The 23022-nt window shown below is 40.9% G+C and overlaps 2 protein-coding genes across 2 annotated transcripts; one reads left to right on the plus strand and one right to left on the minus strand.

Moving 5' to 3' along the window:
• Position 1: 1 nt before the first annotated feature.
• On the minus strand, positions 2 to 11152 carry LOC102717230 (endoribonuclease Dicer homolog 1). Its single transcript, XM_040522232.1, has 19 exons — positions 9639 to 11152; positions 9450 to 9563; positions 8370 to 8580; positions 7861 to 8255; positions 7562 to 7784; positions 7171 to 7343; positions 6956 to 7078; positions 5649 to 5809; positions 5306 to 5539; positions 5076 to 5226; positions 4798 to 4977; positions 4537 to 4698; positions 4365 to 4460; positions 3661 to 4283; positions 3407 to 3507; positions 2900 to 3099; positions 1286 to 2194; positions 995 to 1159; positions 2 to 905 (listed from the first exon to the last, which is right to left on the minus strand). The coding sequence occupies exons 1-19, from the start codon at positions 10614 to 10616 to the stop codon at positions 339 to 341; spliced, it is 5766 nt and encodes a 1921-aa protein (XP_040378166.1). The 5' UTR covers positions 10617 to 11152; the 3' UTR covers positions 2 to 338.
• A 4905-nt stretch (positions 11153 to 16057) lies between these two features.
• LOC102717507 (serine/threonine-protein kinase ATG1a) lies at positions 16058 to 22080 on the plus strand. The gene is made up of 13 exons (XM_006650924.3): positions 16058 to 16385; positions 16512 to 16635; positions 16774 to 16832; positions 17417 to 17481; positions 17672 to 17765; positions 17848 to 17928; positions 18021 to 18132; positions 18539 to 18626; positions 18898 to 19019; positions 19103 to 19437; positions 19974 to 20265; positions 20349 to 20419; positions 21519 to 22080. Exons 1-13 carry the CDS (start codon positions 16119 to 16121, stop codon positions 21741 to 21743), a joined length of 1935 nt encoding a protein of 644 aa, XP_006650987.1. The 5' UTR covers positions 16058 to 16118; the 3' UTR covers positions 21744 to 22080.
• Positions 22081 to 23022: the final 942 nt, after the last annotated feature.

Consider the following 23022-nt stretch of genomic DNA (forward strand, 5'->3'; position numbering starts at 1 on the left):
ATCCATAGACGCAATGGTAATATAAATTTATTGGATCAATGCATTGTTTTGTTTGCACATTGGTGAATGGAATTATGAGGCGCCGCGCCAACCTATGCTATCAAGCTATCCTTTTTCTTTCTATTGCAGCTCCTATTTATCACATCACAATCACACCTGACCACTATAATCGCCAGCGCAGGTAAAAATAATCCTCTACTCTCTCACTCGCCAGCTCTGGTTATGTTCTTATTGGCCAGAGCTGAAGAGCACTGAATGGGTAAACTAATGTTGATTTGTGTTTGTGTAAGAATGGTGAATGCCTAGCACCACAGTGCCACCACCAATAACAACAGTGCCTACGACTGCTTACCGTCAGGCTTGTCAGGGTACTCTCTATTCAGAAGCTCGAGGAGAAGAACGGCAGCAGAGTCCTTGGCCTTCTTCACACTAGGCATTGGCTCTCCAATGCATTCATCCGTCCATCCACGGTCAGAAGTATTCACCCTTACCGCATAGACAAATCTTTTAGCATGGGCAGGGCCACCTTCGTTCACGCACCTGTACTGTGGCATTGGCCACTGCCTTCTCAAGCAGATGTCGTTCAGGGTCTGCCTGGTGAACATCTGAGAGCCATTTTTCTTCTCGCCATCCTTTTCATCTTTCTTTGCTGCAGTTTCTTTCTCCTTCAGGACCACAAGTGCATTCCTCGCTGCCAACTTCTGTGCCATCTTCTTCTGAGGGTTCTGAGCTATACCAATCTGAACACCATCAACAAAGACTTCAACAGTGGCTACATTGCCTGCTCGGGATGCTTTGTATTCCAAGCCTTCGGCTTGCTGCTGGCAGCGTTCTTGAAGCTCCCTAACCGGATGCATTGGAAGGGTCTCTGGCGTTACCATTGGATGAAGGAGCGGTTGAAAAACCTGATGCAGAATAGCGCAGAATTTACTTAAGAGAACTTATATCCGTAGCACTCAACAAGTTAAAATTCAAATGGTCCAGAAATGATTACCTTCCAGACCACTGATGTATCATATCCACTATCCAGGAATATTGCGCCAGCAATTGACTCAACAATGTCACCAAGAACTTTAGGAGCCTTACAGTCCCCAAGCCCAAAAGAATTGAAACCTGGCTTCAAAAGTTCCTCCTGAACATCCTTCACAAACTCTCGGATCTACATAAGATTGAAATAAAGAGTCAGCATTGCTTTCAGAAAAGGGGGGAAAAGGTTCTTCATAATCAAACAGGACCTACCAACAATGTCTAGTTTGCCATTGCAAAAATAAAAATAAAAATCTACCTGTGTTTCCAGTGCAGATGATCCATGGCGAAGATGTACATGCAACTTATGCTTAACTGCAACCCTCGCAAAATTCTCGTTATTAACAGCTGCAGCTCTCAAATCAGTCAAGCGGCCAGGAGGTAGGTCCGTATATGTAAAAAACAAATGCCTGGTTATGAGATGATCCAACACGGCATCACCAACAAATTCCAAACGCTGGTAACAGGAAACACCAGACGACGGTCTCGATGCATGTGTTATGGCCTCAACAAGTAAACCTTTATTCTGGAATTTGATATCCAAGACGCCTTCTAATGTGTCAAAGTTGATGCTTTTCATTATGCTCTCAGGAATGTTATATGGCTTTGGAGGAGGGATATCTTGAGGATCCAACTCTGCATGAATTCCAATCCATTTCATTAGGTGGTTTGCAGCGATTTTCCCTCCTGCTACATAATACACCCCAATAAGTGCTTCAACAACGTCTGCTAAAGTTTTGCTTGACAGAACCCGATAGCAGCTAGAGTCACCCTCAATTTCACCATCTTCTTGCATATTATCTGCATAATCATCATCAGAATCCTTCTGTAATTCACAACCAGTTGATTCGTCATCAAAGATAGAAGATTCACTCTCTCTAGACTCTTCATCGAATACAGGTAGCACTCCTGGTGCTGCCCATCTTGATGGGGCAAACCGATCTGCTTGAATATATGATTGGAGGGTTTTATTCAGAGCATATTGGTACAGGACCATGTTACTAACCATCTGCTGCCGCATTCTTGTAAGCTGTCCCTCATGCTTTTGAGGATACTTTAGGAAGAGGAATCTACTCACGACCCATTTCAGATATGCATCACCCAGCAGCTCTGCTCTTTCATAGCAGAATGTCTCCTGGCATGATGCAGCAGTCAAGGCTTCTAATATCTGCGATGGAACCCAAAAAAATCTTGTGAACTTATGAATCAACAAGCATATATAAGTACTTTTTCCCAAGAAAATACAAAAATATATTTTTGGCCTTCATGCAATAAGTCCAAAGGAGTAGAGGAAAATATTAGGTGAACATTCCAGGGAGGCATTGAAATGCAAAAAGAGAGCAGATAGAAAAAGAAAGAAAAAAAAACTGTACACCCCCTAGCCCCCTAAATGATACATGACATGCAATTAATCAGCAAAGTCCCAAACTTAACTATTCTTTTGGAAATATAGACCTTGCAGGCCTTTAGTCTAGGATGATTCCTTATCTCAAAAATAGCATGAATTATGTATGCTGAGTGAATCCTTATTTATGACTTGCCAACAAACACTCATTAAAATTCAAAATTTCAAGTTAATCGTGGGCCTCCTGTGGTAGTAGTACCCTACTTAATATGACACATTTGACATTCAGTATGAAATCATACAAATGTGCTATCATCTTCTAGCTATCAAACAGAGCCTACTAAGGTCAGATGCCCCAAGAAAGCCATAGAAGTGTATTTAACACCTTAGTGGTCAATAAATTTCAACCTCTCACTAGATGAGAAGGGTGTGTTATAAAAAGGCAAGAATATGTAAGGGACTAGCATGGGGGCGTAAGATGCTCTTCCTAAAAATGAACATTTGGCTAGTCAAGGAAAATGAGAGTACCTTGGTTGCAGGAACAGGGTAATCAATTATGTCCTTCAATTGAATGGCAAGAAGCATGCTCTCCACCCTTCTCATTATTGAGGGCAACCTCTGAGCTCCACGAACAAGTGATCCAGGAAGTGGGTGTACAAGGCACAACTCAGGAGGCAAATAAACGTAGTATGTTTTGTCAAGGTTCTCCGAGAATTCACCTTCCCTAGCTGTTGAATGAATGGTGGTATAACTATCATAAAATTCAAGATTCACTAGGCATGCCCATGATGGGACCAAGTCAATGCAACTCTATGAAACAAATAAGATAGAAGCAAGATACGCGAAAGGGAAATGGTACATATACTTGAACTTTCTTACTAATTTTTTTACCAACAGCAGTCACATGTAGGACCCCATATGTGATATTATCATATAAGACTATATGTTATCTTTTTTTTAAAAAAAATATTGTCGTAAAACCACTGCTCAGAATGAAATATTAAATAATAAAACAAAATGAGCCCATAGCTTTACCTTCAGAATGCTCAAATCTAGGAGAAAGAAGATTCTTGCAATATGAAACACCACGGGCCCGTATAAGAGGTTGTTTCCTATAGATTAACTCCACACCATACCTGAGAACAAGATAACGAATCATGTTGTGTTTCTATAAAGATGTAAAGTCATAAAAGTATAGGGAAAGGGGAAGGGGAAGGCATGACTTTATCAAGCTAAAAACTAAAATGCCATTCTCCCCGATTTCAACATTAAAAAAAATGCTATCTTACTTCTGTTTGTAGTAATCAGCATACGAGCTATACTCCAATGGCCCCAGGTAGCCTTCTTTTCTAGGAAATGAATTCTCTGCATTCATGTTATAGCAAATGCAATCCACATAAAACCTCTTCCCTGAGTGGGCAGCAGTGACAACCATTCCAGCAAGATCTTTAGCATCCCAACATGAATCTGCCATGAACAACTTGCCTTGGTTCTGGCAGTCATAGAAATGTCCTCTATCACGAGCAGGAACTAATCCAGATGCTTTCACAATGTCAAATTCAGCAATAGCTCCCCTAATACCATACGTAGGATGGGCCTTCTGTCCAAAAGCAGTCCCATGACGCAATTTGCCAAACCCATATTCCCTCCTATCTCCACCAAGTGTTCGCTCATTGGTGCCTAGATAGACATCTGGGCGTGCCCTCTGAAGTGGGTTGTTCCAGGCATCAGTGTTCACAATGTTGTTAACCAAAGTCCAATCAATCTCTCTTAAAGGATCTGTGCACTTCTCAGCCCCTACAGGGACAAAGAGGTATGCTTTTGCAGGATCCCAAGGTGTAGTGGAGGGATCAACATCAACGTCAAGTACTATGCTCATGAGCCTAACATGGAAGCTCTTCAGCAAGACCAGCTGGAATCACAATATTACATATTAGCTACATAAATATAAAACCATGAAAATGGAAGTTTTGCATTTGCCAAGCAGACCAACCTGACTTTCTGTAATTTCAATTTGCCCACGGAATACGAGAGATGCCTTTGTTATCATTGTCCTTGCAACAAAGAGATCCATCGTCGTCGATAAAACCTTAAAAACAAAAAAAAAAATTACAGCTCTACAATGTTTCTTTCAAGTTTCAGGACGCGCATATGATGGAACATACCTCTGCATCCAGCTCATTGCCAAAAATAATTGCAAAGTTTGAGAGTTGTGTAACGAAAGGGTCCTTACAAGTCCCAACGTTTACACAGTTCACAGAATACATATACAACTTAATAAATTGAGAGCTTTGGTAGCCACCCCTTCCAGATAAAATCCATTCTCCCTGTTGGAATCCATTGAAATGAGATACAAAAAAACAATTAGTTGTATTGGAAGTGCACAGAGATAAATGAGTGAAAATAGTCAAATATAATTAGCTCACCCGTAGAATATCAGCAACACCTTCAGGATAAAACTCTCTATGGCGGGATGTTCCAGGAAGTGGTTCACCTTCATCATTCTGCTCTGCCTTTTCCCCTTCCCCACTTCCTCTGTCAGGTAAGAGCATGTCTGTGAAGGCGCCCATCTCATGCAGCTTCTTGCAGGCAGCCAAACAAACAGCCTGCACAAAAGGAACAAGTGTGATTTCATGTTAGTACAAAAAGGTTGGCGGACTGGTATTATTGTAGTTTATTCATTCAAATGAAAGCATCATATTACCTGTTGTGCCAGTCGTATCGAAGAGCATATAGGACCCTCAAGTTTCTCAAATGGAGCATTACAAGGGAGTTGAAGCTTGCAAGAATATTCCGCTGAACCTCCAGGTTTCTCATACTTTTGCATAATGAATTCTGGCCGGAGAATTGAGTATCTGAGAATCGGAAAATCAGGATGAACCTGCAACCATGAATAAATAAGCTTGTACAGCAAAAATACAAGAAAGTATTTACCTGTCACTTGGCAACTGTGAACAGTAAAAATGTATGAGTCCAACTGCTGAGTTCAAGCTAACAACAGCACCTGTTGATTCAACCTGATACATTGAACCAGGTGATGTATCAACAGGACTAAATACAGAAGTACCATCCAAATGACTAAGATCAGTTCTTTCCATAGCTTCCTTTCTCAATGTCTCCTCACTATTCCGAGCATTCCTCAAGAAAGTTTCATGTGATATATTGCCCCTGTGTAATACAAATTTACAACCTAATTCAGTAAAGATGACCATTTAATCAAATCAATAGGTTTAATAATTCAATTTTGTGCGTTTTTTGCCAATTGAGTAAAAACAACCTCTCAAGCATTAATATATAGTCAGATCCTGGCTTTCTTGCACGACCACGTGACTGTATGTAGGCTAAGACAGTCTTTGCAAGGTCAAATCGAATGACAACATTGCACTGTCGAATATCAAGCCCTTCCTCTGCAACGCTAGTTGCAACTAAAAGTGTAACCTGCAAACCATGTTGGAAAAAATATGAGAAAGCATCTGGTATTGATGTGTGCCTGCCATAACAAACTAGTTGCAACTGAAAGGTAGTTATATCCCTATCTAAAGCAGTAAAAAGATAAAGCTTTCTCACCACCAGGATGTGCCATGTGAATAAAATAACAATGACCGTCCAATGGAAAAAATGTAACAAAATCTACTGTACGATCTAGTCCTAGTCAAAGATGAGTCGCATGATCAAAGAGTTCAAGGCTTCCAATCGAAACCTCCAGAACCAGCATGAGGCACGCGTTGAACCACCTTAAAAAAATAACGGTAGATCTAGTGACTCCCCAAAACAAATGGTAAGAAAGAAAGCTAGCAAAGGAGAAGAAATGAAAAGGAAAAGAAAAAAAAGTTAGGTGCCACTGCTGTCAGATCTATCTCCATCAGGCATCGCAATCACTAGATCAAGCTCTCTCGGACACCACCACCCCTCCCCCTCTCCTCCGGATGCCCGAGATCTAACTTGCCAAACCAAGCTGATGGCAGCATCTCACCAGGGTTTTCACCGTCTTCCAATCCCTTCCGCACTGTCGATCTGCTTAACCTCTCAATCTCAATAGCCATGTGGGCGGGGCAGAGAGATTGAGGAAGACATGCTGGAGGCAGGAGGGAGAGAGTGGAGCGGTAGATGTGGAGAGACTGTGAGACACAGCTGTGGGGAGAGAAATTCCAGGTTCGTGGCGATATGAGCAAGAGAGTTCAAAGAAAAAGAGATGCTGGGGATAGAAGTTTTGGTGGCATTAGGATAGGGAAGGGAATTTAATGCAATTCTATAAATTTAACCCTTATGTAAAATTCATTTTACAAAATAAACCCTCGATTTGGTAAGTCATTGTTTTGAAATTATTCCATGCCTAATTTACCTACGAATGAGGCTTAAGAGTTAGTGTTTTTACGCGGTTTAAATTATCTGGACTTACATAAGTATAGCACAATGAAAAAATCAAATATTATACTATGGTAAAGGGATGACTATGGGATTACCATTAGCATATATAACGGGCACATATACATGGGTTTCATATGGGTTTTCAAAGTCATACAAAGTTTGACTATGTGGCTGGTCATTGATGATTAAAATATAGTACATTGTGAAGAGACATACACGACCATCACGGAATTTTGAAATTGTATCCTGCATCTGGCACGCGCGCATCTCTTGATTATTGTTATGGCCTATTAAGCTTGCACATCGAATAAAACTTAGAGATGGAAGTTCCGCAAAGACCTATTAGGTGAAAAAGGAAAAAAGAAGAGCATTAACAAAGGATATATAAGCAATATATGTACATAAATAAAACCTCAACAGCACTTTTTCACCTTAGGAAGAACTAATGCTGTGACAACTCGCTCCACAAAGATGATAGCACGAAAATCCTCAGTATGCTGATATTTGAGAAGTATTTTGATCAAAGCCTGCACCCTAGGAGTAACTTTACCATCTGCTACAGCAGCACCGATAACTTCATCTACATGCTCACCTACAGAAACAGCTGGTGGGAAAAAGGATATCATTAGAAAGAGACTGAGCTAGACTCACAGGTTAAATAATTGATATTAATAGCAAAGTAGGTATCAGAATGGCACAGGAGAAAGCAAGTCACATAATGATATATTACCAAAAAATAATGCATAAAAATGATGGAAGATAAAAAGGAAACTGTAAAGGAACAACTACATAACACGTTTTTAAATTAAGATAAACAAATACCATGACTATCAGGCAGCTCCCCCTCCTCAAGTTCATTTGTGTTGTGCTTTTCAGTATTCTGTATTTCAACGCCATTGGTCTCACTTTTCATTGCAGCCCCTTCAGTCAAATGGCAGTGTAACAAATCGACAACCTTTTGTAAATAAGACTCTTGAAACTTGACATCAACCTGATAATTTGCTCTTTCATCATTTTGTAATGCCGTCAAAAAGGACTGCGCAACCTGAAATTAGGAAGGGACAACCTATTAGAATACACAATGATTAATGAGATGATAATGCCCAGTATGAAAGAAATACCTTATAAGCACACCATTGTCCAAGTTCACCTAAAGCATAATTTATAGCTCTCAACTTCTGGATTAAATTAGCTGCACCGTCACTCTCTGTACGCTCTGAAACACCATAGACAAGACGCAGCTCATCTCTAGACCCAGCATCCCTAGCCCCCATAAACTGCCATTTAGTTCTCTTAGAGCTAGAGAGTGCAGCTTCTTCAACCGTGCCCTCCATTTGTTTGATTTGCTCATGCAAGGACCAAAGAGTGGCTGCTTTGTCATATTGGACAAGTACTTCCAAAGGCATGGGTACATGCTTTTCTAGCTCCTTACGATCCTTGATGGTACAAACTACTGAATCTAGTTTAGTCTCAAGATTTCTTATCTTGATGGCACAGTCCTCTTGACTTGTCACTCCTATCCACATAATAATTGATAAACATCAGAAAATACACACGGTGAATCTATATATGAAACAGCGATTGACGATTGAAGATGGAAACAGTGGCAGGAAACAGAGCAGAGAAATACCTTTTAGATTGACAGGAGAAGCCGTCATGCCAAAAACAGCTGGTCTCTTCTCCTTCAACGTTGTGTGATAAAATTCTGACATCACTAGAGAATATGGATGCTTTTTCACTGCATGATGGCACTCATCTAAAATCAAAAGATGTATCGCATCCATTTTAATAATACTGTGCCTGAGGATGTTTAACAAAATTTGGGCTGTCATAACTAGTACCTGCATGAATGGAATCCATCTAATGTGAGTAAATCACGAAAGAACTTTAGTTCGACGCAAATACTCCTTTCCTTTTGTAATAGCAAAATGTAAATATTTCCACAGATGATGTGCATCCAGCCATCCATATACAGCAAACAATAAGTTGAGATGTTTTAATTTTTCACATGAGCAAACATCCCATGTAAAGCACAGTGAGTGCAAGAAAGATAGGCTGTAGTTAATTAGGATATAAAAATGGTTATTAATATATCTCAAAAATTGGGTAATTTTATACTAGTCGATTCATTTCACTGTCCAAACTTTTTTTCATGTATGTCTAGTTGCCCACACTTACAAAATCCATGGTCATGAATGGACTCAAAGGTCACATTCACAAAATGATGTATACATAAAGAAATTTTCTAGAATATGCTATCTAAGCTCTTGAGTATCATCTATAACATATAGCAATGTTATCCATGCAATTGTCTCATTAGAATACATCTTAATATGCGAGAAAATTGCACAAAAACCTTTGGTAAAAAAGGAACAATTTTTTGAAAGGTAAGCTCAGAGTTAGGCCATTACATCCTAAAAAAACTCAATCAGCGGGTTAAGAGGGCCCACAGAATTCAACTAAGTCAAGAAAAATCCCCCTGAACACAGCACGCGGCAAAGCATGCTCAACTTTGCATGGGGTGCGTGCTTCTACCAGAAGCCTGCGAGGTTTTTCTTTTTGGTTCAAAACCCAGATTCGAGCCTGGATCGGTGTCCTCTCTACTGGTGACTCTAGCACTGAGCTACATGTGCATGTGCACCATGATACATCCTCAACAAAAATGATGCAAAATTGGAAGTGCAAAATCAGTTTGAAGGAAGAAAGTTGCCTGTTTTGACTCGAATTCGCGCTGCCACTTTCTAGCATCCCAGAAATCCTGTCCCATCTCTCCACAATAATGCCCAACACGATAGCCGGTCCTGTCACGTATCACCTCAGCTTGCTGCAATTTCAGTAACACGGTTATTCCCAAAACTCCCAACGTTTACAAGTTGAAAGCTCACTCGTTTATCTGTACCTGATAGACAAGAGGCACCTTGGGAACCAAGAAAACAGCAAGCATCTTCTTGTTCTCCTTGAGCATTTTATCGCACACACTTTTGATGAGAAGCACCGCGATGAGAGTCTTCCCAGCACCAGTCTCCAGGAAGGCTATTGTGTTCCTGCTCTTTGCTTGCTCAAGCACCTCTAGCTGGTATTGCCTTGCCTGCTCCTCAGCGACAGGCTTCTCCCGCTGCGAAAACCCTGTCCTATCCGCCTCTCCCTTCTTCTCCATGGAGCCTCCATCCTGCGTTCTGGCACGCTTTGCCTCGCGGTCAGACTCCTGCTCCCAGGTGCCCGACCGGTACACCATCTTGCCACCACGGTCACGCTCCCAGAAGCCCCGAGCCTCGCGCCGATGGTGCTCATCGCGGTCGCGCTTACGAACCCTGTCGAAATCGCGCCTCCCACGCCGGTCCTCCCACCCACGCGAGGGCGGTGGTAACATCGGCCTCCGCCGCCACTCCTGATGCGGTCCCCCGGCAGTGCCAGAGATGAGGCGCTGGCGCTTCCCGTCCCTCCACTCCCCACCACCGCCGCCATTGGTGGCACAGCCGCGCGACTCCCTCCTCGGTTCCTTCCTCGCCTCCACGCCATTACTTCTCTGCACAACGTCCATCACCACCACGGCATTGTTGGCCACGGGCGCAGAAGCCACATGTACTTGCCGGTCCTGAATCGGCAGCTCAAGCAGAGCCACAGACACGGGCTCAGGAAGCGGCGGCGGAGGCGGTGGGGGCGCCGGGGAGCTCTCGGCGTTGATGCTCTCGAGTATCCGGTCGATCTCGGCAACAAAACCGTCGTCCGCGCCGGTGTCCATCGCGGGTATGAGGCCCGGGTCGAAGTCGGCGGACGCGGCGAAGTCGATGCCGCAAAGCAGCGACACCCCTTCCTCGCATGCGTCGTACCAGTACGCCGCCGCCGCGTGCTCGCCAGTGCCTCCTTCTCCCGCCATCGCTCCCTCCTCGATTAGCTGCAAGCACAGCACCAACACCACAAACCACTTGTTACATGCGCTACTCACTCCTCCATTAATCAGAATCACAAAAACACGAAGTGCCAGCAGCAGCAGCAGGAGGAGGAGGAGGGGAAAACGAATGTTGGTACTACTTCCAGTCGGGCGCGGGCGCGGCGGCGGCGGTGGGCTGGGCGAAGCGACGGAGAGAGTGGAAGAGAAAGAGGCGGTGATAAACCGTACGAATCACGCAAACGCGATAGGGGCGGAGGTGGCGATGGAAAAGGGAAGGGATGCGATGCTCCGTTCCCGATTCCGATATGGGGGGGCGCGATGGGGTCCGGCACGATTCGATTCGATTCGACGGTGTATCAACGCTACTCTTTCTCTTCACTCTCTCTCCCTCTCTCTCTCCTCCGATCCCTCTCCCTCCGCTTCCTTTCTCTCTCTCTCTCGTGTCGTGTGTTCGTGCTCTGATTTGAGGAGGAGGAAGAAGAGGAGGAGGGCTCGCTCGAAAGAGATGGCGGAGGAGGACGAAAGGGTAGAGCCGGACTGCGCCGTGTGAGGAGAGTCCCAATTAATGGACACCCACCTGAGGGGCAGCGGCGACCTCCCACTGACGTGTGGGGCCACGTGCGGAGAGCGCGGTGGACCGGGTCTACGGCCGATCCCGAGGCGCGACCGCACGGCGGGGATCCGGTCCGGTCCATGGGCGGGGTGCAGTGGCGGGGCCAACTGCTCCTGGACTGGGGCGTTTGTTACCTGTCCGTGCGGGTGGGTATGACCACGTGGGCCCACCGGTCAGCGACGGCCGCGGGGACGGTGAGCCGAGCCAGCCGTGTGACGCTTTTTGTGTCAGGGGGCGGTTCGGCGGCCCTGGGCACGAGCCGCGGGCGCGGAATGGGCGGCTTCGTACCACGGGCCCTGTGTCAGTCTCATCGGGTGGCCCATGCCTGGGCCCTTTTGGGAGCAGAGGAGATGAATTTATTTAAGTATACAGTATTTGGTTTCTCACCAAAAAGTTTGCCGCATTTCCTTACGACGGAAAAGAAAGCGAAAAGGATTGCCTATTTAACCACTATAGCTATTGCAGTTGTTAATGATAAGTTTAAAATTATGTCAGGCCTCGTTTGGGGTAAGTTAACTTACTTCTGATACCGGAAAACGTACTAATAGATTTAAAGATTAGTACGTAATTAATTAATTATTAAAAATATAAAATAGATTAATATGATTTTTTAAAACAATTTATCTATAGAAAAATTTTAAAAAAATACACCATTTAGCAGTTCAGAAAATATGCACGTAAAAAACGAGGGGGTCTTAGTTAAGTTACGATCATGACCAGACGGGGCCTTATAACCTTTATTACTTGGTGTATTATGTGATAATAATTAGGGTACTCATTGACCGAAAATAAATTTACTTTTATACGCAAATCTATATGGACGCTTGTCTACATTTCTTGTGTGTAAGTATAATATTTTTTCGGACAGATTTAATATTTGTCATGATTAACTTTGTTTATATCATCTTAAAATATTCCTAGCAACCCAAAAAGACAACCTTGGTCGGTTCTTCCTAACATGGTTGAACACTCCCTTCTTTAAAAATTGCTTATCGTTTTAATAAACGTCAGGATGTCAAGATAATTATGGCAGAGAAATATATTATAATGTATTGTCTCTGATTAACTGAGTCGATCTAGCGAGAGAGTTGCGCTAAAGAGTAGGCGGAAAATATGAACTCTAGGGTGATGTCTGGCTGCGGTTGTTTTGTTGAGCTACTCAGTATAAAAGCGCAATAATAATTGGTTTATGGTTAAATAATTATTGACTACATAAAGTTGGGAAACCAATTTAATTGTTTTTAAAATAGACCTTAAATTTCAGAAAGTTCATTCTTAAACAAAACATTTTAAGTAGCTTTGGGAGCATTCTTATAGTAAACAAGAAAACCGGTCATCCTGATAAGCTGAATAACGCACTACCTAAAGGTACCTTGGAATGCAAAAATGGCAACTATTTTGATAGAAAACATATTGAATTATAGGTCGTGAATAATATGAGATAGGAGTGCCCCCTTGGACCCGTTCATTTCATATGTATAATTTTGATTTTTCACATATACGTTATCAAGTTTCTACATATGTATATAATTTACTATGTAAAAGTTTTATTGTTTGACCTTTAAAGGAGTTTCAATGTTATTGTACTTAATTAAGTCATTTATACTCTAATATAATTTAAAAATAGATAATCCAAAAGCCCAAAACAAACAGGCCCTTGTTTCATCAATTGGTTGATCGGAAAACTATATAGCTGACTTGTCATAGATTTAAGTAGAACTTTAGATAGATTTTTTCCCATCTTCCTTTATATTCGCCTGCCTGTTTCGTTTTTACATATTCACACTATATTTTTGTTTTTTTTATGCTTGCAAACCAAATTTTAAATTTTAAATTTGTTGTTGATTTTGAAGTTTGTTTATCAAAATTTATTACTTTTAGATTGTTAAGAGTAAATATATAAAAGTTTTATTTATAAATTATTTTTTATATAAATATGACATTTGATTCGTTTTCTTACATCTCTGTTCTTTGCCGTTTAAAGTTGATCTTGGACACGACAGTACTGCTCGGAGCGGGATTGCTGCTTCCTCCTGATCCACACCGCTCCTGACTGAGGATTACTACGGCGACAGAACGACGGCGGCGCATCGTTCTCCGGCACACAAAAATGCAACGAAGAAGATAAGGAACTCAGGATACACGCGCTGAACCTAGCCGATTCCTGTTTGCATATGGCGAGGAGGAAGGAGAACGCGTCCAAGTTCGTTTTTGACAAATATACTACGCTCCTTTCAAAAGATCGAACAAAATCCGCCCCTTGAAACAGATGCGCTATTTACACGGCGGAGCACACCGGACAAGTGGACAAGGACAGTGGGAAAAAAGGCCGTCACTTCTCCTGGAGAAGAATCTCTGCATTTCCACGGCCTCCGAATTTACGTTCTTCAGCTCCTCAGTTCAGCTGCTGCGCCGGTGTCGCAGTGCAGCACAGTGGAGTGATGGCTAGACCTTCTCCCCTGGCAAGAATGGCTCAAGACCTCAAGTGAGCGATGGAGGTGTGAGTAATGTTAGAGATTGTTAACTGTGCAGAATTCAAATTTATCTAACGCATTTGTGGATCATAGTTGTCCTTATCAATCATCTTATACTTAAATTTATCTCTAATTCGCTTTCAGTTCTCCCTCACTCTATACCATATACTTATTTAATGGTAGTTATTTAAGTCATTTTTTCGAACTATGATCGAATGCGAGAATTGTGTCCAGTAATGTAGTAAATTACCTCACCAGTCACCTTTAATTTGAACTCTTTTAATTTTAGACCCAACCACCCTCCATTCTCTACATTAATATAAGAGACACTAGGGTCTTTTTTATAATCTTAATTTCTTCACATAGAATTATCTACATTAATGAATATTTTCGTATAGCTCACACAAGGAGAAATCAATAGAAAGCCATAAAAATATAATATTTTTTGTTTTTTTAATCCTAGTACATTTATCTCTTAATTTTTTAAATTCTAGTGCGTCAAATTTAATACATCTATCACCACTTTATAAAACTATGAATGAGATAATTGAGAAAAGATGAAAAGAACTTCGTGTGACAGTCACTGTACTGGAACAAGGAGTAGCAATAGAGGCGTGAGTACTGATAGAGATATTTATGGGCGCCCCGACAGGGGATCGCCTGCCCGGGAATCCTGTATGATTGTTGCTCTGCCTTTAAAGCGTTACCAGCTCGGATCCAGTGTCATGTTCCCAACACAGGACGCTGTTCTTGACATTTCCAATCGACCATTCAAGCCAAAAATAAATAAAGAAAAAGCTTTTCTCAACTTTCTCAGACTCATTCACATTTGTCTGACAACTATATTCATGTTTTTCAACAGTCAGAAGCGAAATTTCATTCATTTTTGCCTGACAAGTCTATTCACGTTCCCAACAGCCAGAAGCTGCCTTTGGCAAATCTCTGAATTTTCATTCATTTTTGGCTGACAGATCTATTCGTGTTCTTAGCAGCCAGAAGCTTTGATATGGTAGTATATTTCTACAAATTGTATGGAATGCACTCATCTGGAGAAATTCAGTGGAACTCTTTGACAAAGAATGCCCTAAAGGGAACTACTATGAACACCTGATTCAGCTGTTGTAACGCTCTTACGATCAATCATTCAGCTTGAAGCTATTCCTGAACTTCGAAGATCACAAAGGAGACGGCTTCACGAAGAAAGGATCCTGTCCGACTCACGAGGAAAGGAGATTATTTATCTAAAGCAAAATTTTAACCCTGTACTTAGTTAAATCATTTGCTTACCCTAAAAATTAAAATATTACTTTAATTCTTCAATCCCAGTTATCCTAAGCATCAAGCTTATAATCTTCGAAATAAACCAATCGCATTATCCGCGAGAACATCGATGGACAAGTGGAGGAGAAAAAAAAGAATAAGGGGCATCCAGTTACTACTGGATTATCCTATCGAGAGCTGATATATGAGCTGCTTTTTTTTTTGCTGCTACCGGTTCTGTGAAAACTATTCCCTCCGTTTTATATAAGACTTTCTAGACTTACATAGATTCATATACGTGCTAATGAATTTAGACACATATACAAAATATATACATTAATATATAAATGAATCTAGACAAACCCAAAAAGTCTTATAATATGAAACGGAGGTAGTATTTAATTACATAAATGTTAGAATTATCAATGATAGAGTAAAAAATCTACTTTAAAAAAGATAAGATGATCAACACATATAAAATCCTTTTTAAAAGCACTGTTTAACAATTCAAAAGCATACACGTGATAAACAAGAAAAATCCGCGAAAAAAATAGTAAAAGAGCGCTGCCATCGAACCTGAACCAGATACTCCGACCGTCCTCCTGTTGCTGCAGAAAGATGAGAAGAATTCTGCGGGCCAGCAGTCAACCACAAAAGCAAAACCAGGCCCACGCAGAAAGCCCACCTTTTTTCTCACAGCCCAACCAAAGCGCAAGGGCTTTCCATCCTCCACGGACGGCCTCTCGTCGACCACGTGCCCGGGTTAGTTAGCCACACAGGAGACCACACCACGCGGTAGCCGCACCCCACACGACACCTGTCGGCCGCGTCAACGCGGCGGCAGTAGCCCTTCCTTACCCGGGAGCAACACCGTGCGCCACACGAAACCCATCCGCAGAAACTGAAACGGCCGCGTAATCTCACCGACACCGCGGGCCCCACATTACGTGGGCCCAGAGCGTCGGTGTGATAGAAGCGTATTCCGTTTCAAGTGACTGACAGGTGGGTCACAGGCCGATGGACTCACCGCCACAAATATCCCCAACCCCACCGGGGCCACCACCACGCGGTGGGCCCCCCTCTAATCCAAACTGTTTCTCTTTCTCTCGGCTTCCTGTGCACGCCTCGCCGACTGCGGCGATGGCTGCGGCGGCGGAGAGGAAGGAGAAGAGGACGGTGGATCCGCCGCGGGTAGTCGGGGAGTACAAGCTGCTGGAGGAGCTCGGGGTGGGCTCGTTCGCGAAGGTGTACCTCGCGACGCACATCCGCACCGGCGATGTCGTGGCGGTGAAGGAGATCGACCCCAGAAGGATCGACGAGCGGGTCCGCGGCGGAATCCTCCAGGAGAAGGCCATCCTCTCCACCCTCTCCCACCCCAACATCCTTCGCCTCATCGACACCATCCAGGTAACCCCTAAACCTTCCACGGTTCCACCCGCCCGACCCGATTCCAGGATTGCGATCGCAAGCGATTCAACTCCGAATAGTAAGGTTAACGGCATGAAATTAGTAAAATGACATGTGGTTTCGAAGGAGGAGAATCTGTACCTGATACTGGAGTACTGCAATGGAGGCGACCTCGAGGGGTATAGGACGAAGGGCGGGGAGGACGCCCGGTTGCCGGAGGCCACCGCAAGGGACTTCATGCGGCAGCTCGGTATGGCCTCAATCGAGATTTTAAGGGAACTCCCTTTTTTATTATTGTTTTAGTTGGAACAATGTACATTTTTTTTTGGTTTTTGGAACGTGTAGTTCATTTGTGTTTTCTCCCTTTTCTTTTAAAATATAATTGTAGCGGAAGGGCTGAAGATACTGAGGGGGAGATCAATAGTGCATCGTGACCTCAAGCCTCAGGTTAGACCCTGCATGTTTGTTTAATTCAGTTATCAGGGTTAAGTGGTTCGTTTTGGTGCTAATTTTTTGGAAGAATTCGTTTGTTCAATTATATATTTTTTGCTGGTAGAGCTCGTTGGCAATTTTGGATACCATATGCAAACTAAGGCCCCATTTGAAAGTGATTTATGGGTCTCAGAAATGCAGTAGAAGACATCATATTTACAGAAGTGTGGAGCAAATAACCGATTTCAAAAATCTGGAAAACAATCAGAAAATAACAAGGTCTAACTGTAATGATGTGTGGAGCTAAGACGTGTTGTAACTGCTTGTACTGTTGTGCAAATGTGTTCCGTAAGTGATCATACATAGCAACTAAAATTGACTTGATTGGGTGACCCCAAATGTCAAATTGCATGCAGGATTTCTCTGTACACTCATGCTATGTTTGAAGTACAGTCAGTAACTCAACATATGTTTGATGAAAAACCAAAAGTGCACGCTATAAGAGTGTTCATGTGTTTTATTTTGGCTATTGTGCTTGATTTTATTCTTGTCCTTTGAGATAAGTTACTTGCCCATTCTGACCAGTATCAAATTTTCAGAACCTTCTGCTATCAACTAATGGTGATCTGATCACATTGAAAATTGGAGATTTTGGGTTTGCTAGGTGGAGACTCTGTTTCCCTTCCGTTTCCTATATATATATATATTCTCGTCTACTCGAAATTAATGGGACCAATCCCCTCATATTTACAACTGTTACCCGTTTCCCAACTTTTATAGTTCCATTTGCGAAGATTACTATGAGCTTGTTGCTAGTAAACAATGTATGGGTGAAAATTTTGAATTGTTCTCAGGTCTCTGGTGCAAGAAAATTTAGCCGCTACAATGTGTGGATCTCCATCATATATGGCCCCAGAAATTATGCGATGTGAGGATTATGATGCAAAGGTTTGTTCATTCATATATGCTTTGGGTGGTTTTAAACTTTTAATATAGCTAGACGATAATCCCTACCCTATGTACTTTTCAGGCAGACTTGTGGAGTATTGGTGTTATTCTTTTTCAGCTAGTCACAGGGAAATTGCCATTTCACGGGACTAATATATTCAAGGTTTGCTCTTATGTGTAAATAGGATGTTCATGGACCATGAACATACATATATCCCATAACACTGTTCCTTTATTGTTGTTTTTTAAATATAGCTGAGGCAAAATATCCATGAATCTAATGGCGTTAAGTTCCCTCCTGAAATCAAGGATGGTTTACATCCTGATTTCATTGACCTGTGCAGTGGACTCCTACGTCTTGATCCAAGTAGGTTTGGTGTTTCTCTTCATTTTTTCTTTGTGCAAAGCAGTATGTATTAACTAATTATACACTGTAGTAGATTTTTAGAAGGCGTGTGCCTTTTTAATGAATTTAAAAAGTTGTCAGCGTTAAACCTTAACCAGTTAACCATTAGTTTTTCATAGATTATTCATGGCTATATAGCTATAGAAGTAAGATAGTGTCAAAGCAATTTTGGGACATGAATTTATTAGCATAATTTTTATACACTAAATATGACTAGTTGTTGGTCAAAATCAACAAAGTTTGATTTCCTTTTTGAAATAAACCTTATAAAAGTTATGGAAGGAGATTATTCTTTCAAGCTTCAACTTTCATCTGTACAATTTCGTATGTTTTATTGATATTCCATAATGCACTTTCTATTTTGCAGAGAAGAGAATATCTTTTGAGGAGTTCTTCAATCACAAGTTTCTGTCAACAGCTGGGTCGTCCCTTGACTCTGGTGGTTCTGTTCAAAGGTATATCTGGCTGTGTTGCAAAATGTGCATATTGTTCATAATCCATGTCCACACCTAATCTGCAATTTTAATTTAACCAAACACTACTCTGCTTTAATTTAACCAAACACTACTCTGCTTCTCAAGTTCTTATGAATGGATAATACCTCCATATACAGCAAACCTGCTGTCTTTTCCTAGACATGTGGAATAGTTTATATAATAATGTGGGCATGAGTTTGATTGTGTCATATTCATCTCTTGTGTTGAAGTTCTCAATTTTTTTTTTCAGGAAAAGAGAGACTAGCAGTGAGCCCCATCATCCTGCAGATGTATTAAAGGATACAAGTCAGATCATTTCTTCTGATGTTGTGAAAGTAAAGTCCGAAAGAGTGGATTCAAGAATTTTGAAAGGTAAACAACTACAGTTCAACTAGTATCTAGATTGCATATGTCACGCTCTGGCTGACTGGCACTTACTTTGTATGTTTTTGCAGCATTTGATTCATGGGAGTGGATTGAACGAGAATATGTACTTGTTCATGCGAACTCTACTTCCACAGAAATGTTGTCTTCACTTGAAAAGTCAATGAAGGATGGTACAGGCACAAAACCTGCCAGCTATGATAGGTCCACTGTCAAAAGGTCTTGGAACCAAAACAGAGATTCTGTTAGTAGAATGGTTGCTATAAAAAGCAATGGATGCACTCCATTGTCCACTTCCTGTGAATCAACAACTGCAGAAAATCTGCTAAGTCCACCTTATTGTTACACAAGGCTTCAAGTCCTTAACCAGTATATTGTTGTTCTTACAGAACTCGCTGAGGAGAAGGTACTGGATGAATCTGTGGGGGGGGGGGGGGGGGGGGGCGGGGGGGACAGAGGGATTATGTACATTGAATGCTGTGTTTTGTGTTTGTGTGTAGTCTGAAGCTCCTTATGTTTGTTATGAGGAAACATTATTTACACTTACTACTAGTATGTTTCTTGCTAGAATGCATATTGAGTTCTTTGGCCACATGAATGCCTGTAGAGTTATCCCTAGTAATTTTGATCATGGAACTGATTTTCATCATACGTAAATGGCACAGCCTTCCAGATGTTACTTTTCATTGATATACCACGGTACCAACAAATTGAACAATATTCGTAGTTTTTATGTCATGATATTCCTGGCATATCTCTATTTCTTTATTTTTTACATAAAGTTTTGTCCATATATATTCTGTATTACATCAAATAGATGAATCTGTTGCACACCATTAGTCTTTTCAGAACTTCAATGCTAGAAAAAAAATTCCCCTCTTTTATTGATGCTGCTATTTATTTGAGAACCTGATGTCTTTTATATTTGCATTTCTTATGCAGCTTTATAAAGGGCTGGACCTGGAGGCACTATCTGTTGAACTTATAATATTAGCTATCTGGAATGAGGCCCTTAATGCATGTAGTTTATCCATGGATGCTGCACATGATGGAAAAATTTTGACCCAAGGTTATGTCAATTTACCACCTAAGAATGACAATCGTCCATCTCGAAATGTAGTACAAGGATTGGATTTTACCAGGCTGGTTTCTGTCTGTTCCTGGGCTGAAAGTGGCTTTATCAAGGCATGTGACCGTGCAGAGAAGATATCACATAAGTTGCGGGACAACAATGGTTAGAACATTGTTATCTTCATGTCCTAGTATAGTTCCTTTTTTTCTTTTTTCTTTTTGGCTACAACCCTTGTTTGTTTCCAGATAACACTGAGATGCCTGATGCAGTGGAGATCATATTCCAGACAGCTTTAATTTATGGGACAGCTGGTGCTGTAAGTTTCAGTAATTTTAGGTTCTTGCATTGTTTCTTTATAGCTTGCATTTCGTTCATCTGTTTTTGGGGGTATGCATTTCACTTTATACATGAACAATCTATACTTCTTTAAAATAAGTTAGTGGTGTTGGCATTGAACCTGCCACCCTACTTACCCCTTCGAACTTCTTAATATTGTGAAACTATCAAATCTAAATAATAACCACATATAAAATCAAATTAAGGTGAATATTCTCTATAGAAAAAAAAGGGCAACACATTCCATGCAACATATATTTTTACTTATTTTAGGCAATATTGCATGCATTTCCTGAGCATGGGCATTTAGCTAGTATATCAAAATAGGTTCTGTGGTTCATGTGTGCTCAAGATCCAGTACTCAGCTCCTGTTTATTACCGACCCATATTCTAGTTGGCTGTTCGTCCGCAATCTCCACTAAGAACAAGGGTCAGCAATTGGTATTCTTGTTTTAGACTGCAGTGAGAAAGAGAAACAAACGAGTAAAGATGTTTATTTCGGGGGGGGGGGGACTTCTATGAATGCGCTATCCGTGGGGAAAAAACTTTTATTAAAGTGCACCAATCATCCAATCATGATCCTTACCTTTTCCTCCATCTGTTTTGTTTTCTTGGCAATACTTAATCATTCCCTTTTAAGTCGTCTGTAACATTTTGATGATGGTAATGTACTCCCTCCGATTTTTTTTGTTTGATGCCGTTGACTTTTTGATCTACGTTTGACCCTTCGTCTTATTCAAAAAATTTATATAATTATTGACTTTTTTATTATGATTTGATTTATTACTAAAGTAACTTTAAGTATGATTTATAATTTTGTATATTTGGACAAAATTTTTGAATAAGACGAAGGGTCAAACGTAAATCAAAAGGTCAACGGTGTCAAATAAAAAAAACCGGAGGGAGTATTCAAGTGGGCTGCCTTAGCTTTTTGTGAATTATTCAAAAGAATGACCCTGCCACTCCCCAGCTGGGGTCATCTCTTATCTTCCATGAACCCTACTTCTAAAAGTTTCCTCAACATGTTGGTTCACTTAAGCTGATGTTTCTAATTCTTTTGTGTATATTTATTTTTTCAGGCAAAGGAACTTTTGGGGTACCAAAATAGATCAGCAGCGCTATACTCAAAAGCAATCATCTTGCTCACATTTGTAATGCAGGAAGCAACTAATTTGCCATTGAATCCACCGTTTTCCCTTTCAGCATCTAATCAGCAACGAATCCATGGGTACATAGCAAATTTGAGGAGCCATCTATGCAGTGCTCAGCTGACCGGACAACAGGAGAAATCTATCCACAACTAACTTTTGCATGGGAACTATTGGTGCACGAAGAACTGAAATTAAATTGATTTTGTGTTAAACTTCAGGGAAGCTTGCTTTTGTTCCCCTGCAGTATTAGTCTTTACCTCCCAACTTTTTTGTCTATAGGAGGTGTTAAATACATGGGGAAACTTTTGTAATGTTTTAATTGCATGACATCATAGTCCATGTGCTCTTTTTTGTATATAACATATAATAGCACTTAACCTGTACAGTTATTTATCATTGAGCTGAAATGACCTCTTGGCTATGTATATGAGTAGCATGTAAAAGTGATCTTTTTTTCAAGTCTTGAACTGTTTTGCCTACTTATTATGGATTGTTCAAGCTCTGAAGCAAGTATTATTTTGATCTATGGTATTAACTTCCATCTTACAATGTATCTCAGATGATGGACTGTAGTCAGGTTTCTAGATAACATTCCCACTTCCACTTTTCACAGTCGGTTGCCGTTTTAGCTTGCAAACTTTTTACAAGTTTGTCTGATTTTTTTTTTTGAAAGGTCACCGGAAGATGCTTGTTTTGCTAACCATATGTCCATATCACAGACGAGATCATATGGATTACATTTTCATCCCTACATCTGAAGGTATGTGGTCATAGAACTCCTGTCCTTTTTCAAGAATACATGAGAGTTATGTATCATTCACTAAAAGATAGAAACAGATACAACTCTGGCAAAACTGATGGTTCCACCTGATGTACAATACTAGTTTTCAGTTAAGGGCTTCAACTTTTGCTTATGCTTATAAGCCAAAATTTCAATTTTCAACCTTAAATTTGGAGTGATTTAGAGATTTTTTATCGTAGTATATTTTCTAGTATTTCTTTAGATCACTAAAAATACATATATAAATTTTTTATTCAAAAATTATTTTTTGTTTGTGAATATAACGACGAGGGCCTTAAAAAATAATATAACGTCTCTGATTTATTGAAGAAAGTAGGGTCAAATCATTTTCTACTAATGCTTCCACTATATTTAGTATTTCCTTTGTGCATATTCTCCAAGGATAGAGTATATCTATGATATATGCTTATGGGAGAATGTTTTTTGTCAGAATTGCTCCTCTTATGTCTTAAAACACCTCGTCTTTTCGCTTTTGCTTATGTTTATAAACCAAAAATTGGAGTTAATTTGAGGTTTTTTCCATCGTAGTTTAGTTTTCATATTTGGCTTTTAAATCACTAGGAACACATATAAAAGTTTTATTCATAAATTATTTTTCGTTTGCCACTATGTCATCTTTTTCCTTCCACG

The sequence above is a fragment of the Oryza brachyantha genome, chromosome 3 (genome assembly GCF_000231095.2).
Source record: "Oryza brachyantha chromosome 3, ObraRS2, whole genome shotgun sequence".
Taxonomy (NCBI): Eukaryota; Viridiplantae; Streptophyta; class Magnoliopsida; order Poales; family Poaceae; genus Oryza; species Oryza brachyantha.

What these genes read in the sequence shown, in the direction of transcription:
- LOC102717230 (XM_040522232.1), bottom strand. Translation starts at nt 10,616, where the DNA reads ATGGCGGGAGAAGGAGGCACTGGCGAGCACGCGGCGGCGGCGTACTGG. An exon ending in AGGTGCCTCTTGTCTATCAG is followed by an intron (nt 9,564 to 9,638) that starts GTACAGATAAAC and finishes CTGAAATTGCAG; the next exon opens with CAAGCTGAGGTGATACGTGA. An exon ending in GCGAATTCGAGTCAAAACAG is followed by an intron (nt 8,581 to 9,449) that starts GCAACTTTCTTC and finishes CCATTCATGCAG; the next exon opens with GTACTAGTTATGACAGCCCA.
- LOC102717507 (XM_006650924.3), top strand. Translation starts at nt 16,119, where the DNA reads ATGGCTGCGGCGGCGGAGAGGAAGGAGAAGAGGACGGTGGATCCGCCG. An exon ending in GGACTTCATGCGGCAGCTCG is followed by an intron (nt 16,636 to 16,773) that starts GTATGGCCTCAA and finishes ATATAATTGTAG; the next exon opens with CGGAAGGGCTGAAGATACTG. An exon ending in ATCGTGACCTCAAGCCTCAG is followed by an intron (nt 16,833 to 17,416) that starts GTTAGACCCTGC and finishes TCAAATTTTCAG; the next exon opens with AACCTTCTGCTATCAACTAA.